This window comes from Heterodontus francisci, chromosome 26 (assembly GCF_036365525.1).
Source record: "Heterodontus francisci isolate sHetFra1 chromosome 26, sHetFra1.hap1, whole genome shotgun sequence".
Taxonomy (NCBI): domain Eukaryota; kingdom Metazoa; phylum Chordata; class Chondrichthyes; order Heterodontiformes; family Heterodontidae; genus Heterodontus; species Heterodontus francisci.
Window position 1 is genome coordinate 33,473,168 of NC_090396.1, and position 19,066 is coordinate 33,492,233.

At 42.8% G+C, this 19,066-nt stretch overlaps 1 protein-coding gene across 2 annotated transcripts in view; it reads left to right on the plus strand.

Moving 5' to 3' along the window:
* Positions 1 to 19,066, plus strand: part of tbcd (tubulin folding cofactor D) — a 370,097-nt gene that overhangs the window by 233,448 nt on the left and 117,583 nt on the right. For both annotated transcript variants that reach the window (XM_068057991.1, XM_068057992.1), the window contains exons 18-20: positions 2,509 to 2,589; positions 10,956 to 11,029; positions 18,520 to 18,637. In XM_068057991.1, the coding sequence (XP_067914092.1) occupies positions 2,509 to 2,589; positions 10,956 to 11,029; positions 18,520 to 18,637 (273 nt within the window). The remainder of the gene's footprint in view (positions 1 to 2,508; positions 2,590 to 10,955; positions 11,030 to 18,519; positions 18,638 to 19,066) is intronic.

Sequence of the window (19,066 nt, forward strand, 5' to 3'; positions counted from 1 at the left end):
TTGATACAGATTCAATAGTCGCCTTCAAAAGAGAATCTGATAAATACTTGAAAGAGAGAAAGATTGCACAGATATCGAGGAAAAGCAGAATAGTGGGACTAACTGCATTGTCTTTTGAAAAAGCCAGTGTAGATTCGATGGACCAAATGGCCTCCTCCCATGCTATACTAATCCATGATTCTATGATGAGCTGTGGTTCCATATCTGCTGATAGCAGCCAGTCTCTCCCCTAAATGGCTGCCCTTGATGAGTGAGTTAAAAGAAGAGAATTGTCAGATTATTTGTGTGGAGGCATCTCATTCTAGTTAACTTTGTCTGTGCACACACACCATCATGCAGGAGGTACTAAATAATGTTTTTTCCTCCTCTTTAACCCAAGGAACTGCTTTGCACTCCAACAGCTATACTCTTATAGACCAGTAATAGTGCCCTTCTCTTTTGGCTGAGAACAATTAACTTAGCAGAAGCAATGACTTATTGAAGGATTGTTGCTTGTGTTTTTATAATTATTTTTGTGCTTGCATTGAATTTCCATGTTCATCAATGCTGAAGAATTGGGCACTTTCTCTTTCTGATGCCCATTATTTGTGTCAGGTCCTGTCAGTTAAATTTTCTGAAAGCCTAAAGCAAATAATTTAGATTAGATTAGATTAGAGATACAGCACTGAAACAGGCCCTTCGGCCCACCGAGTCTGTGCCGAACATCAACCACCCATTTATACTAATCCTACACTAATCCCATATTCCTACCAAACATCCCCACCTGTCCCTATATTTCCCTACCACCTACCTATACTAGTGACAATTTATAATGGCCAATTTACCTATCAACCTGCAAGTCTTTTGGCTTGTGGGAGGAAACCGGAGCACCGGTAGAAAACCCACGCAGACACAGGGAGAACTTGCAAACTCCACACAGGCAGTACCCGGAATTGAACCCGGGTCCTTGGAGCTGTGAGGCTGCGGTGCTAACCACTGCGCCACTGTGTTTAAGTATGGCTAGTAGTGCATATTGGGTAATCATAGTCTCCTAGAACTTGGATGTTTGCTGTCAGGAGTTGGGGAGGAATTTACCACTTTTGCCTGAAATTGGCCATAACTACTTCCCACCCCGACCCCTTTTTTTGTCTCACCCAAGAGTTGCCATTACCAGCAGCTGGAGATAGTGAAGCATGAGGTTTCACTCTCATGGATAAACTGAGCATGCATTGGCCTTAGGTCTTCATTCTCACCTTTGTATTCATATATTCAGTATATTTTCTTACCTGTGGGTGGATTAAATATCAAAGGTAGGTTAATCAAATTGTCAACTCAAGTTGCAGCCTACCATTTATAATTATGAAATGACTATGAATTTATATAAACAAAAACAAGGATTGCTCAATTTATTTTTTGCATCGAAGTCAGCTTGATGAGGAAGCAGGGCTTCAAAGTATTGTTGGAGCTTCCCAATAATTAAATTACAACACAGAGTCTTGCTGTATAGTATTCAAAACCTGATGGACTGGGTTAAGTTTTAGCAATATATTTGTCAAATATTTGTGAAGTCCATTAGCTTATTAAAGAATTCTTTACTGAAACCGGTAGAATCTTATTATTTGTTTGCTTTTTACATTAAAGACAATACCTTGTAGAATGGGCTATCAAAGCTCATTCTGTTAAATGTTGCACACTATTTTTCATATCAGAAACATGCAGCTGGCACTTCCGTCTGCAACTGGACCATTATGTTAATATGATAAAATAAAAACAAAGTGCTAGAAATACACAGCATCTGTGGAGAGAGAAACAGTTAACGTTTCAGGTCTGTGACCATTCATCATTAATATCATATATGGTTTTCACGAATATAGTTCTATTTACATATATGCAATTTTCTAGGTCATGTGGTATATTCTTCAATGGAAGTGTCTTCTACTTTGAACAAAAACATTAATCTATTTCTAGTGTTGAAAATCCATTGATGGGCCAGGAGAATATTATTGCCCACTACCTAAAGAAAATATTGTGCAATATGTACAAAATACTGAATTTGTGATTTGTAATTTACTACAGAAAACCTCTGTTACCTTCAAGCTGATAGCGACTCATTATGAATGTTTGCAGAAGGTATAGAAGATCCACAACTGGAAGTCACAATGTCATAATAGCAAGGGAGAAAATAAAATAAAAAAAGCACAGTAGGCTTGGATGATGTGTTATGGGACTTGAGTTTCAGATAATCTGTAATCTGCTCACAAATCATTATTTGTGGCAGCACCTGGAGCTTGTTTTTCATGGTTCACATTAAATTTCTTGTGCTTGTTCAGACAGCAAGTGCCAGATTAATATAAAATGAAGTTTGGTCCATAAATCTGAAAACACATACTGTTGGAACATCTTTTAAATAATTGTCATAATGCATTTCCCACTCTCATGAATAATTCTGTCTATTCTGGTACAACAAAAGTAGATTCCACTTGCATAAAGCAGTAACTGATGCCCTTTTTATTTATCTTTGTTCTACAGTATATACATTGTTGGATTTCCTGAGTATACGCAACCTTTGATCGATCATCTGATACAAAATAAATTTAACCACTGGGATTGGTGAGAGAGCATAACCTGTTTTAATTATATGTGCATTACAACATTTATAGATTTTAATATTTGGAGAAAATTTATGGTTAGTATACAATTGGGGTTTCAAGCATGCTTCTTTATTGGTTAGGTATTTATACATGCAAGCCAAAGTTAAATAAACTGCGCTATAAAATGTCTAATTTATGCTCTTGCCGTCAATTAGTTTGTCGGAATTTACAAAGTGTGATTATCTATGTTTCTGATGATGAAAAGATTGTTGTAGTTGGAAATAATGAACAATGACCGGATCAAAACTACTGGAAAATAATATGTGCACTTAAGTAAAAAAACAAAGGTAGTGCAAAGATTGAAGCTGGTGGGTAAATGCATAGATATTACTTGGAAAATGGGGAATTGTTTTGTTCTTGGGTGTGCTTAAACTAGAAGGTAATTCTCCAAGAACACATTATTGGAACTTGGTATCGCTTTGAGAGTTCATTCAAATTCGCTCACTTACTGAAAGTATATGAACTTGACTTTTATTTCTATGTTTTAAAGATTTTAAACTTGCAAACATTAATTTTATGGGTGTGATTCATTAATTGTCAGAATTTAAAACATATGTCTTAACTCACTTAGCCCGAGGAGCAGATCAAACCATCAAAAGTAAGAAGCTGTCACTTTATTTCCTTTGTGGTGTTTTGATGAGCTTAGCGAAAACATGTACCAGGTGACCAATTTAACAAAGTAGGTGGTCAGATTTGGCTTTTGCCTTTGCTGTTGAGAAACTTGGCAAGACAGTTGGTGGGAATTTTTTTTTAAAGATTTTTATTCACTTTAATAACTAACACTGTATGTTGGCAAAGTTGTATTCTACTGCATTGTGACAGATACAAACAACCAGTGCTTTTTCTGTTCTGGCAATTTTGCCTACATTTTATGCTGATACATATTTTCAGTATGTTGAGGGGAAGTGATTTATTGCAGCAGTGCTATTTGGGAGCCATTGTTTATTTATGTACGTCTTTTTCTTTCTGTAGGTTGCTTTCAGTGTTTTTTGTGTTTGCATATTTCTGTTGTGTGTATGTTCATGAATCTGACAGTATATCTTTCATTGTGTGCCTATTTTTGTCATCCGCCTCTTGTACTATGTCTGTCTTTGTTGTGTTTCTGACTGAAGTTCTTTGTGTTTGCTTTTCTTTGTCTCAGTCTGTGTTCTTGTGTACGCATCCATCTGTGTGTGCGTCTGTCTGTGACTCTGTCTACTACAACACATAAATGCGCCATTCGACTCAACCATATTTACCCATCTTGTTCACATATCTCTTCAACCTCTTTGTTCATTCTCCTATCCAATCTTAGTTTGAATGTTGATATAGTTTCCACCTCAACCACCAACTCTGAAAGCGAGTTCCACAGCTTCTCAAAACCCAAATTGCGAAGAAATTTCTCCTACCCTCAGTTCAAAATCTCTTAGCGTCATAGAGTTATACAGCACAGAAACAGGCCTATCGTGCCTGTGCCAGCCATCAAGCACTTATCTATTCTAATCCCGTTTTCCAGCACTTGGCCCATGGCCTTGTATGCTACGACGTTTCAAGTGCTCATTTAAATACTTCTTAAATGTTGTGAAGGTTCATGTCTCTACCACCCCTTCAGGTAGTGTGTTCCAGATTCCAACCACCCTCTTGGTGAAAAATGTTTCCTCAAATCCCCTCTAAACCTCCTGCCCCTTAAATCTATGCCCCCTGATTATTGACCCCTCCGCTAAGGGAAAATGTTTCTTCCTATCTACACCATCTATGCCCCACATAATTTTGTATAGCTCAATCAGGTCCCCCCTCAGCCTACTCTGCTCTAAGGAAAACAACCGTAGCCTATCCAGTCGCTCTTCATAGCTGAAATGCTCAGCCCAGGCAACATCCTGGTGAATCTCCTCTGCAACCTCTCCAGTGCAATCACATCCTTCCTATAGTGTGGCGACCAGAACTGTACACAGTACTCCAGCTGTGGCCTAACAAGCATTTTATACAGCTCCATCTTAACCTCCCTGCTCTTATAGTCTGTGCCTCGGCTAATAAAGGTAAGTATCCCATATACCTTCCTAACCCCTTACCTACCTGTGCTGCTGCCTTTAGTGATTTATTGACAAGTACACCAAGGTCCCTCTGACCCTCTGTACTGCCTAGGGTCCTATCATCCATTGTATATTCCCTTGCCTTGTTAGTCATCCCAAAATATATCACCTCACACTAAATTCCATTTGCCACTTCTTACCAGCCCATCTATATCATCCTGTAATCTAAGGCTTTCCTCCTCACTATTTACAACACCACCAATTTTCATGTCATTTGCGAACTTACTGATCATACCTCCTGTATTCACATCTAAATCATTAATGTACACTGCAACGTCAAGGGTCCCAGCACCGATCCCTGTGGTTTACCACTGGTCACAGGCTTCCAATTGCAAAAACAACCCTCGACCATGACCCTCTGCCTCCTGCCACTAAGCCAATTTTGGATCCAATTTGCCAAATTTCCCTGGATCCCATGGGCTCTTAGCTTCTTGACCAATCTCCCATGCGGGACATAATCAAAAGCCTTACTGAAGTTCATGTAGACTACATCAACTGCTTTACCCTCATCTACAACCTAGTCGCCTCCTCGAAAGATTCAAGCAAGTTTGTTGGACATGATCTGCCCCTGACAAAGCCATGCTGATTATCCCTGATTAATCCCTGCCTCTTCAAGAGGAGATTAATCCTGTCCCTCAGAATTTTTTCCAATAATTTCCCTACCACTGATGATTGACTCACTGGCCTGTAATTACCGGGTTTCTCCCTACTACCCTTCTTGAATAATGGTACCACATTCGCAGTCCTTCAGTCCTCTGGCACCTTTCCTGTGGCCAGAGAGGATTTGAAAAATTTGTGTCAGGGCTCCTGCAATCTCCTCCCTTGCCTCACATAGCAGCCTGGGACACATCTCATCTGGGCCTGGGGATTTATCCACTTTTTTTTCCTTTTTTTTCTTTGGCCTCCTTATCTCGAGAGACAATGGGTAAGCGCCTGGAGGTGGTCAGTGGTGTGTGGAGCAGCGCCTGGAGTGGCTATAAAGGCCAATTCTAGAGTGACAGGCTCTTCCACAGGTGCTGCAGAAAAATTTGTTTGTCGGGGCTGTTACACAGTTGGCTCTCCCCTTGCGCCTCTGTCTTTTTTCCTGCCAACTGCTAAGTCTCTTCGACTCGCCACACTTTAGCCCCGCCTTTATGGCTGCCTGCCACTTTTAAGCCCGCGAAAACCACTAATACCTCCTCCCTTTCAATGCTAATTTGTTTCAATCACAATCCCCTTCCCTGATTTCTACACCGACATCGTCCTTCTCCATAGTGAACACAGATGAAAATTAATCATTTAAATCCTTACCTACATCCTCCAGCTCCACACACAGATTGCCACTTTGGTCCCTAATGGGCCCTACTCTTTCCCTGGTTATCCTCTTGCTCTTAATATACTTGTAAAACACCTTGGGATTTTCGTTATCTTGCCCGCCATTGTTTTCTCATGCCCCCTCTTCGCTCTCCTAATTACTTTTTTAAGTACCCCGCTACACTTTCTATACTCCTCTAGGGCCTCTGTTGTTTTCAGCCCTCTGAATCTGCCATAAGCCTCCTTTTTTTTCCTTATCCAATCCTGGATATCCCTTGACATCGAGGGTTCCCTTGACTTTTTGGTCCTACCCTTCACCTTTACGGGACCATGAACTCTCACTATTTCCTTTTTGAATGACTCCCACTGGTCTGATGTAGACTTTCCTATAAGTAGCTACTCCCAGTCCACTTTGGCCAGATCCTGTTTTATCATATTGAAATCGGCCTTCCCCCAGTTCAGTGCCTCTATTTCCAGTCCATCTTTGTCCTTTTCCATAACTGCTTATTTAATCTTGGCCTGGACTTCAGTAATGATGGCAGAACTGTCAGTGTTCACTGTCATTACTCCTCTGAAACTGACAGCAATGTCTGCAGTCTGCGCATGCGCAGTTAAATACAAGAATCCAAAGTTTGCTGTCAATGATTCCACTCTTCTCCATAAGGTGCTCTGTTGAAGTCCTTTCAGTCTGCAATCAATTAATTAGAAATCACTGAACTGATGAGTACTTGCTCTTTTATGCATTTACTCTCGCTGTAAATACGCTTGAACAAGTTGCACCTTGTTGAATGAGATGTAACTGGGTTTTTAATGGCATACTAAGTTCGTAATTTCTGTTGAACAGCCTCAGTGGCTCTGAAAAATTAATTTTGTACTTCTGGAATGTCACATTTCTCCATTATAATAACAATTCCACATATTTTTAAAACTTGTTTATAATATTTTAGCTTCTGCCTTAATCCCATATGTATGTCCCCATCATTTATTTTACTTACCCTGCTTTATGACATTGTTGTTGCTAAATGCCTGGAGGTCTCTTTGACTTGCGCCAGATACAAACTAACTCGGTAAAGGGAAAATTCACACCACGTTGATTGCTAGATCCTTATGGGCAACATTCTTTGAGGTCATTGGCAAGCCCGGATGCTTTACCTCTGACCTAGAAATCTGGGTCCTTGTTTCTATGGCCCCTTGTTCCTGATCCCTCAGCTACTGGAAACAACCTGCATGTGTTAAGCCTATTCCATCCTTCCATAATTTTAAACACTTCCAATTTATCTCTCCATAATCTGCATTCTAATGAAAATGTCCCCAATTATTTTTCTTCATTTGTGGTATGTGGGCTTCATTGGCAAGGCCAACATTTATTGCCCTTGAGAAGGTGGTGGTTAGCTCCCTTCTTGAATACCATTGAATGGGTTGCTAGGCATTTTCAGAGGGCAATTAAGAGCCAACTACATTGCTGTGGGTCTGGAATCAAATGTCGGCCAGATCAGGTTAGGAAATCATATTTCCTTTCCTAAATGATATTACAACAATCTGTTAGGTTTATGGTCGCCATTACTGAGATTAGCATTTTATTCCAGATTTTTTAATGAATTGAATTTAAATTCCCCAGCTGCTGTGGTGCAATTTGAATTTGTGTCTCTGGATTATTAATTCAATAACATAACCAGTCTGCTACCATATCCCAAAATTTTGCAAATCATAAAATTTGTATTTCCTCATACCAGTCACATCATCGTGAATTTGTGTTGTATCCTCTCTAAAACCTCAATATCCTTTCTATAGTGTCATGCAGGGCCCCATGTGCCAAGAATGAGGCATATTAATTTCACCACATGAACTTTGATTGGTAACTCTTACTGGAGTAAAGAAAGAACTTGCGTTTAAAAGAAACATCAGATCCTTGACTGGAAACACATTTGCATATTTACAGACCGTGCTTAAAAGGGACAAAAGACTATTCCCCGATACATCCAATCCACAATGGACTTTTGATTACCAGACGTTGAAGGTGGAGGAGCTAGCATTTCAGGTTGACTGCTAAGATGACCGAAAACACAAACAGACGTGGTCACACCAGCTAGTCACATGAGTAACCTGCTGGGCACCTGAGTTTTTTGAATTTGAACTTGCAGAAATCTCTTTGCTCCTGGAATGAGAACATCTCTCTCTCCTGTCGGCTCCCATCTCTTCCTCACCAGTTTCGGAATCCATTGAAGACACATGAACCCCAAGAGAGAAAAGTCTCCTAAAGTGAACAAGGTTTAAGAAAAATACTGGGCCCTAGCGAAAAGCAAGATCAACCTACAGAAGGACTCTACAGTGAGCTCGAAGAACCATAACACACTCTTCAGATATTGCCTCAAACCGTTCCACTTTATTTTTCTTCTCTTTTCTGTCTCTATTTGCATGTGTGTATCGCATATGCATGTTAGCGTGGGCACGTCGTGTATCCTTAGGTGTCATTCGAATTAGAGTTTAAGTTTAATAAAATTTCAGTTTTCTTTAAACCTGAGAGCACCTTTCACACCTGGTCGTAACAATGGTCTTGAGCCCAATATTGCACACGCTACTTTTGTTTATTCATTCATGGGATGTGAGCGTCACTGGCAAGGCAAGCATTTATTGCCCATCCTAATTGCTTGGAGAAGGTGGTGGTGAACTGCCTCCTTGAACCACTGTAGTCCATGTGGTTTAAGTACAGCAGGGTGCTGTTAAGGAGGGTGTTCCAGGATTTTGACCCAGCAACAGTGAAATAACAGCGATTTAGATCCAAGTCAGGGTGGTGTATGACTTGGAGGGGAACTTGCAGGTGATGGTGTTCCCATATGTCTGTAGCCCTTATTCTTCTAGATGTTTGAGGTTGCAGATTTGGAAGGTGCCATCGAAGGAGCCTTGGTAAGTTGCTGCAGTGCATCTTGTAGATGATACACACTGCCACTACGGTGCGCCGGATGTCCAGGGAGTGAATGTTTAAGGTGATGGATGGGGTGACAGTCATGCGGGCTGCTTTGTCCTGGATGATGTTGAGCTACTTGAGTGTTGTTAGAATTGCACTTATCCAGACAAGTGCAGAGTATTCCACCACACTCCTGACTTGTGCTTTGTAGATAATAGACAGGCTCTGAGGAGTCCGAAGAATCCCCAGCCTCTGACCTGCTCTGTAGACAAAGTATTTATATGGTTCGCCCAGTTAAGTGTTTGGTCAATGGGGACCCCCAGGACGTTGATGATGGGGGGTGGGGGTGGGGTTCATCCATGGTCATGCTGTAGAACATCAAGGGGAGATGGCTAGATTCTCTCTTGGGGATGGTTATTACCTGGCACTTGTGTAGTGCGAATGTTACTTGCCTCATCAACCCAAGACTGAATGTGATCCAGGTCTTGCTGCTTGCAGGCACAGACTGCTTCACTATCTGAGGGGTTGTGAATGGTACTGAACGCTGTGCAATCATCAGTGACATCCCCATTTCTGACCTTATGTTGGAGGGAAGATCATTAATGAAGCAGCTGAAGGTGGTTGGGCCTAGGACACTACCCTGAGGAACTCCTGCAACAGTGTCCTGGGGTTGAGATGATTGACTTCCAACAGCCACAACGATTTTTCTTTGTGCTAGGTATGACTCCAACCAGTGGAGAATTTTCCCTCTGATTCCCATTGACTTGAGCTTTGCTAGGGCTCCTTGATGCCCCACATAGTCACATGCTGCCTTGGTGTCAAGGGCAGTTACTGTCACCTCACCTTTGGAATTCAGCTCTTTGTCCATGTTTGGACCACGGCTGGAATGAGGTCAGAATCCGAGTGGACTTTTATTCAATTTTACTATTTGATCAGCATTACCTCTTGACGTTTCTTTCTTTACCTTGAGATAAAACCTAGAATTCTATTAACTTTTGTCACAAACTTAAGAACCAGAAGTTCTGCATTTAATGTTCAGTGACCCTATACTCCCAAGTTGAACTGCTCTTCGATCGTATTTTTTTTTAACCAAAATGCACCGACATTGAATTTCATCTGCCATTTTTAGCCCATTTCCCTATATTTCCTTTGGTCTTCTAAAGATTTCTCTGTCTCTCTGTCTGTGTGTATCCTCCTTCACCTGCAAACCTGAAGATGCTAAAAATGTATTGGCGGCTAGACACACAATAGTGTTCAGGTTAATGTCTGTCAGAGATGCAAAAGGTGCACAGTGCACAGGTGCGCTGTGTTAGATTGTAGCAGTTAATGGGTACTTGTGGAACTCGTACAGTGCTCAGTGTTTTACATTTTAAGACTATATTTCCAAGTAGCAACAAATTTTAAACTAATTATTGTGTGCCAATACCCACCTTTCCATGAAAATTGCTACACTTCTCACCATCCATTTTCAAACTGTTAAAATAACTGGCCTGTGAACCAGTAAGTATACCTTAGGTGATTATTAAAATAAGCCTCCCTTATAACTACATTATTAAAAGGGAAGTAAATCCTCGGGCTACACTTTCTACATAAAGAACCTCCTATTTCTTAGCTTAAGAAAAATTATATGAACTTTGTACTGTACTTTGCTTCTCAAGGGGAGACACTATTTCATGTGTCTGCTGTCTTACTAAGATACTCAGGTGATATAATTTAGAGTTCCTCGCATGCATCCCAGTATTTGATTTTACTGGGAGGCAGTGAACAGAAATGGACAAACAAAGCATGCAAAATTGTAATGTGCAAAAGGGGCATATTGGAACCAATCCTTTTGTATCTCTAATTCACTCTTAAGCAGCATTGAAATAGTATGTTCTATTTGAAGTCTCGGCAGTTTTAATCTTATTTTGTGGACAGCAATGAATTGCACTGTGTTGTATATACTTTCTGATGTCCATAAGTCTTGTGAGAAAGCGTCCCAGAATAATCTTGTGATTTGCATTAAAAATTGAAGCATGCTTTTCTGTAGAATAATGGATTGCCTTTGTGTTTTCACAGTGCCATTCGAGAGCTCACAGCAAAGACCCTTCATAACCTTACTCCACATGCACCAGAATACATGGCAAATATTGGTGAGTGGCCAAGTAAATAAAACTTGGTATTTTTTCCCGAGGAATAGCATCTGCTGCACTATTATAAGAAATACCAATAGTTGACTCTACACTGATTGATACAACTGTTCTACCATAATAGCATTTAGTGCCATTCATTCAATTTGAAATTGCAATTGAAAAGTAAGTGATTCTCAATGTGAGTCCACACAGAAAATACTGTAACCTTCACCTTTAATCATGATGTTGATATAGAACGTATGCCAGCCAAGAGCGACGTCTCAATTCATTCCATCTTCGCTGCCTTCGGAGAATACTTGGCATCAGGTGGCAGGACTATATCTCCAACACAGAAGTCCTTGAAGCGGCCAACACCCCCAGCTTATACACACTACTGAGTCAGCGGCGCTTGAGATGGCTTGGCCATGTGAGCCGCATGGAAGATGGCAGGATCCCCAAAGACACATTGTACAGCGAGCTCGCCACTGGTATCAGACCCACCGGCCGTCCATGTCTCCGTTATAAAGACGTCTGCAAACGCGACATGAAATCGTGTGACATTGATCACAAGTCGTGGGAGTCAGTTGCCAGCATTCGCCAGAGCTGGCGGGCAGCCATAAAGACAGGGCTAAATTGTGGCGAGTCGAAGAGACTTAGTAGTTGGCAGGAAAAAAGACAGAGGCGCAAGGGGAGAGCCAACTGTGCAACAGCCCCAACAAACAAATTTCTCTGCAGCACCTGTGGAAGAGCCTGTCACTCCAGAATTGGCCTTTATAGCCACTCCAGGCGCTGCTTCACAAACCACTGACCACCTCCAGGCGCGTATCCATTGTCTCTCGAGATAAGGAGGCCCAAAAGAAAGAAAGAAAGAAAAAGAAAGATATAGAACGTACTCCATTTCTTCATTCTGTCCAATATCAAGTTTTATCCTTGTCAAGTCAACCAGATCACACAACTGTACTTCAGTGAGACCTCTGGTCCTCCCATTGTCCTCAAAATGCGTGCCTCTGAATTTATCTCCGTGTTACCCAATCTCTCCAGTCTTTTTCTGTTCTTCCTCTTTTTATAGCATACTAAGTTCATATTTACTGCTAACCATTCTCACAGGTCCTGTAAGAATAATTATATATTTGTTCAAAGACAAATTTCTCTTATGATGAATTCCACATTTTAATTTTTTTTTTTAAAGTTTGATATTTTATCTTTTACCTTAACCCCATTTGTATGTCCCAATCATTTATTTCACTATCTGTAAAATTTCAAATTAAAAGTGTCGGGATTCAGTCATTTTTACTTCCTGGTTTGCTGTCTGAGAATACTTCAGTGTGGTTGGCTGCTTACTCTGCCTGATGACTTCGCTGCTACTGGACATCTGGAGATCCCCTTGACTTGGCGTCAGATTCAAACTGACTTTGGGAAAGCAGAAATCCACACCACAGAGGTTGCTGGATTTTTGTGGGCAGATTTTTATCAAGGTCAGTGGCAAGTCCCGTTGCTTCTCCGCTGACTGCAAAATTCAGCCCTGTATTTCTGTTCTCCTCACTGGTGGTGTTTTGGTTGATGATCTGAAATGTTATTATATTACAATAAATCATGCCATTCGGATTACTTGCAATGAACAAATCTGCAAGGGCTAGTTGAACCTGTGACTCATTGTGACAAGAAGTCGTCTTGTACCGCATTCACTAATTCAAACTCTGTCCCATCAAGGCATTCCCACTTTTGAACCATAAAGGTTTACTGCAAAGAAATAGGCCCACCTCTGTGCCATCTCTTTCTCACCTTTTCTGGAACTCCATGTTTGAATCACTCCAATCAAGTTTCTGCCCGTCATAAGACTCATGGACTGTCTCTCCCATGCCTGTAACTTGTTGTTCTTGACTGTAAGCTTCAAGATGCCCATATCCCATGAAAGAAAAAAAGAAAACCTTGGTTATGGGACAAGGTGTTGCATCTCCACCTCTGATTACACCTCACTGGAAATGGTTAACAAATCCTGCTACCTTAAATCCACAGTGACAGGCAATCTGTCCCTTGATGCCGAGCTCGATACATGCATCGGGAAAGCAAATACCATCTTTGGCTAATTCTCGATGCCAAGCTGATCCTTAGGAGCAAGCTGATGGTTTATAAGGCTTGTGTTCTCAGCACCTTGCTGTATGTCTGAGAAACATGGGCGACTTACAGCTACCAGGAAACAAAGTTCAATCATATCCACCTTCACTGTCTGCGGTGCATTTTGGGTATTTCCTAGCAGGACAAAATCACAAATGTATCAGTCCTCTAAAAGGCAGAGCTCCCAAGTGTGTTGGCACTAATCAAAGAGAGGTGGTTTCGGTGGATCGGACACATCTGCATGATGGAAGACGGTTGCACACCCAAGGACCTTAGCCGGGGCCAAACGACCAGTGGGGCGCCCAAAGCTCCGCTTCAAGGATGCTTGCAAGTGTGACATGAAGGCTCTAAATGTTGACTATCGCACAAGGGAGTCACTAGCTAGTGAAAGAGGGAAATGGCGACACATCCTGTGGACTGGCGTGCACTACCATGACGACCAGTGGCTCCAGCAGCTCGGCAACTGGCACCAACGCCAAAAACTCACAGCATCACTTGGCAGCTTCACGTGCGGCACTTGTGGCAGAACCTGCATGTCAAGAACTGACCTTCACAGCCATCAGCAAAGGTGCACCAAGAGAAGACACACCACCTAAATGTATTGTTTGCTGTGTATCCATCATCTTGGAAGGATGCCAACCAACCTTAGTACCAAAATGGCTCTTATCAAAATCACAAATGACATCCTATGTGATTATGACACAGATTCTTTGTGACCTGTCTGCAGTCTTTGACATGTTTACCACACCATTCTGTCATCATCCAACTGGGTGGGACTGCACTCGCCTGGTTCTATTCTCTATCCAGTCAAGCCTGAGCATCACCAGCAGTGGCTTTTCTTCCTGCTTCTGCACCGTTATCACTGCGTACTCCTGGGATCTGGATTGGCCCCCTCATATTTCTCATCTACGCCTGTCGACAGTGTCGTGCTAAAACACAGCCAGCTTCCTCGTGTGTGTTGACGATTCCCAGCTCTACCTCACCACCCCCTCTCTCTAGACCCCTCCAGCGTCTCTCAAAATTGTCAAACTGCTTGTCTGACGTTCAGTACTGGATGAGCAGAAATTTCCTTCAACTAAATATTTGGTAGCCTGAAGCCATTATCTTCGTTTCCTGCCACACACTGTTCCCTAACCACCAACTCCCTCCTTCTCCATGGCAACTGCCTGAGGCGGAACCAGACTGTTTGTAATCATTGTGTCATATTTGACCCCGAAATGAGCTTCCCTCTGCAGATCTGCACCATCACTAAGACTACCTGTTTCCATCTCTGACATCACCCGACTCTGCCCTTACCTTGGCTTATCTGTTGCTGAAACCCTTATCTATACAGTTGTTAGTGCTAGGTTTGACTATTCAACACACTGCTGGCTGGCCTCCCACTTTCTGCTATCTGTAAACTTGAAGTCAACAAAAACTCTGCTGCCTGTGTTCTTTCTTGCACCAGATCCCATTCATCCATCACCCCTGTGCTCGCTGATCTATATTGGCTCTCAGTTAAACAATGCCTCGATATTAAAATTCTCATCCATGGTTTCAAATCCTTCTACGGCCTCGTCCTCTCTATCGCTGTAGTCTCCTACAGCCCTACAACCATCAAATATATGCACTCCACCAATTCGGGCCTCTTGAGCGTCCCTAGTTTTAATCATTCCACCATTGGCCGCTGTGTCTTCAGCTGCAAAGGCACTAAGCTCTGGAATTCCTTTCCTAAACCTCTCTACCTCTCTTGTTCTCTTTTCTACTTTCAGACATTCCTTAAAACTTTGAGGGGAGGCGGTGGCGTAGTGGTAATGTCACTGGGCAAGCAACCCAAAGGCCCAGGCTAATGCTCTGGGGACACTGGTTCATATCCCACCGTGGCAGCTGGTAGAATTGAAATTCAATTAATAAATCTGGAATTAGAAAAGCTAGTCTCGGTAATGGTGACCATGCAACCATTGACGATTGTCGTAAAAACCGATTTGGTTCACTAATGTCCTTCAGGGAAGGAAATCTGCTGTCCTTACCTAGTCTGGCCTACATGTGACTACAGCTCCACAGCAATGTGATTTCCTCTTAAAAGCCCTCTGAAATGGCCTAGTAAGCCACTCAGTTGTACAAAACTGCTAGAGAAAAGTCTAACAGCAATGAAACTGGATGGGACCACCTGGCATCGATCTAGGCACTGGAAACGACAACTGCACACCCAGCTCTGTTGACCCTGCAAAGTTCTTCTTACTCACATCTGGGGGCTTGTGCCAAAATTCAGAGAGCTGTCCCACATACTAGCCAAGCAACAGCCTGACATAGTCATACTCATGCAATCATACCTTACAGACAATGTCCCAGACACCACCATCACCGTCCCTGCATATGTCCTGTCCCACTGGCAGGACAGACCCACCAGAGTGGCAGCATAGTAATATACAGTCGGGAGGGAGTTGCCCTGGGAGTCTTCAACATTTATTCCGGACCCCATGAACTCTCACGACATCAGGTCAAACATGGGCACGGAAACCTCCTGCTGATTACCACCAACTGTCGCCCCCTCAGCTCATGAATCAGTACTCCTCCTTGTTGAACACACTTGGAAGAAGCATTGAGGGTGGCAAGGGCACAGAATGTACTTTGGGTGGGGGACTTCAATGCCCATCGCCTAGAGTGGCTTGGTAGCACCATTACTGACTGAGCTGGCCAAGTCCTAAAGGACATAGCTGCTAGACTCGGTCTCTGGCAGCTGGTGAGATAGTCAACAAGAGGGAAAAACATACTTGACCTCGTCCTCCCCAATCTACCTGTCGCAGATGCATCTGTCCATGACAGTATTGGCAGGCGTGACCACCACACAGTCGTTGTGGAGACAAAGACCTGTCTTCACACTGAGGATATCCTCCGTCATGTTGTGAGGCACAACCTCACTGTTAATTGGGATAGATTTCGAACAGATCTAGCAACTCAAAACTGGGCACAATGAGGCACTGTGGGCTATCAGCAGCAGCAGAATTGTATTCAACCGCAATCTGTAACCTCATGGCCCAGCATATCCCCCACTTTATCATTATCGTCAAGCCAGGGGATCAACCCTGGTTCAATGAAGAGTGCAGCAGGGCATGCCAGGAGCAGCACCAGGCATATCTCAAAATGAGATGTCAACCTGGTGAAGCTACAACACAGGGCTATATGGATTCCAAATAGCAGAAGCAGCATGCGATAGACAGAGCTAAGCGATCTCACAACCAACGGACCAGATCTAAACTCTGCAGTCCTGCCACATCCAGTTGTGACTGGTGGTGGGCAATTAAACAACTAACAGAAGGAGGAGGCTCAATAAATATCCCCATCCTCAATGATGGGGGAGCCCAGCACATCAGTGCAAAAGACAAGGCTGAAGCATTTGCAACCGTCTTCAACCATAAGTGCTGAGTGGATGATCCATCTTGGTCTCCTGCTGAGGTTCCCAGCATCACAGGTGCCAGTCTTCAGCCAAGTCAAGAAACAGCTGAAGGGACTGGATACAGCAAAGTCTATGGGCCCTGACAACATTCCAGCAATAGTACTGAAGTCCTGTGCTCCAGAACTGGCTGCGCCCCTAGCCAAGCTGTTCCAGTACAAATACAACACTGGCATTCACCCGACAATGTGGAAAATTGCCTAGGTATGTCCTGCGCACAAAAAAGACAAATCCAACCTGGCCAATTACTGTCCCATCAGTCTACACTCGAGCATCAGCAAGTAATGGAAGGTATCATTGACAGTGCTATCAAGCGGCACTTACTCAGCAATAACTTGCTCATTAACACTTAGTTTGGGTTCGGCCAGGGCCACTCAGCTCCTGACCTCATTACAGCCTTGGTTCAAACATGGACAAAAGAGCTGAACTCCTTAGGTGAGGTGAGAGTGACCGCCCTTGACATCAAGGCAGCAGTTTACCGAGTGTGGCATCGAGGAGCTCTAGCAAAACTGGAGTTAGTGGGAATCGGGGAAAACCTCTCCGCTGGTTGGAGTCATACCTAGCACAAACGAGGAAGATTGTGGTTCTGGAGGTCAATTATCTCCATCCCAGAGCATCACTGCAGGAGTTCCTCAGGGTAGTGTCCTTGGCCCAACCATCTTCAGCTGCTTCATCAATGACCTTCCCTCCATCATAAGGTCAAAGGTGGTGATGTTTGCTGATGATTGCACAATGTTCAGCACCATTCACGACCCCTCAGTTAATAAGACAATCCATGTCCATATGCAGCAAGCCCTGGACAACATTCAGGCTTGAGCTGATAAGTAGCAAGTTACATTCACGCCACACAAGTGCCAGGCAATGACCATCTCCAACAAGAGAGAATCCAACCATCTCCCCATGACATTCAATGGCATTACCATCGCTGAATCCCCCAATAGCCTGGTGGTCACCATTGACCAGAAACTTAACTGGACCTGCCACATAAGTACTGTGGCTCTAAGAGCAGGTCTGAGCCTGGGAATTCTGCAGCGATTAACTCACCACCTGACTCCCAAAGCCTGTCCACCATCTACAAGGCACAAATTAGGAGTATGATGGAATACTCTCCACTTGCCTGGATGAGTGCAGCTCCAACAACACTCAAGAAGCTTGATGCCATCCAGGACGATGCAGCCCTCTTGATAAGCACTCCTTCCACCACCGATGCACAGTGGCAGCATTGTGTACCATCTACAAGATGCACTGCAGGAACTCACCAAGGCTCCTTCAACAGCACCTTCCAAACCTGCAACCTGCAGCACCTGGAAGGACAAGGGCAGCAGATGCATGGGAACACCACCACTGCAAGTTCCCCTCCAAGCCCCCCTTCACTGTTGCTGTCAAATTCATGGAACCCGCCTCCTAACAGCACTGTGCGTGTACACACACCGAAGGACTGCAGCCGTTCAAGAAGGCAGCTCACCACCACCACCTCGAGGACAATTAGGGATGGGCAATAAATGCTGGCCTAGCCAGTGACGCCCACATCCCATGAACCAATAAAAAAATCTCAAACTAAGCTTTTGTTCATTTGCCTTAATGTCATCTTGTGTGACTTGGTGTCAGATTTTATTCAATAATGCTCCTCTGAAGAACATGAGAAACTAAGAAGTAGGAGCAGGAGTAGGCCACACAGCCCCTTGAGCTTGCTCTGCCATTCAATAAAATGATTGATCTGATCTTGGCCTTAACTCCACTACAATTGACGTCAACAGTTATGGAAGGCAGGTGGGAAAGTGGAGATAAGGCCACAATCAGATCAGCCGTGATCATGTTGAATGGCAGAGCAAGCTCGAGGGATTGTATGGCCTACTCCTGCTCTATTACTTATGGTCTTATTGCAAATTAGCTGCATTGCTGCTTATGCATTTTACATAAGACGTTTTTACATACAGTAAAGGTGTTTCTTTTTTTGTTGTAGCTTTGCCACGATTGTTACCTTTAGCAACAGGCATTGATTTGAACTCTCGTCACGGTGCAGTCTTGGCTTGTGCAGAAATTGTTTATGCACTCTATAAAATGGCTGTTGAGAACAACAGGTATGAGATTAGTGTTCATTACTTTCGATTTCCTTACATTAATTAATGCATGTTCCAATAAAATAAAACCATGAATAGAAACAGTCGTTATTAAATGTTATTAAAATTGTTAATAATGGAGATCTGTGATGGAAGCAGTAAGAATGAACCTTTGAACTAATGTTTTCAGTTCTAGCTGCTAAATCAAATATTTCAAAAATGCTGTCTTTCATAAAAGGTCAAGCCTCAAATCTTGTCGTATTTTTCTGGTGCTTTATTAGAACTTGTTTAAAATTATGTCTACTATATTAGGAATAAGCATATTCGTATGTTCCTTTGAAATTCTTTGGTCCACTCTTAGCAAAGGTGTTTGCCTGTTTAACATAAATATGTGGGCACTTTTGTTAACATAGCACACAAAGAATGTTGATTTCACGTGTATGCATACAA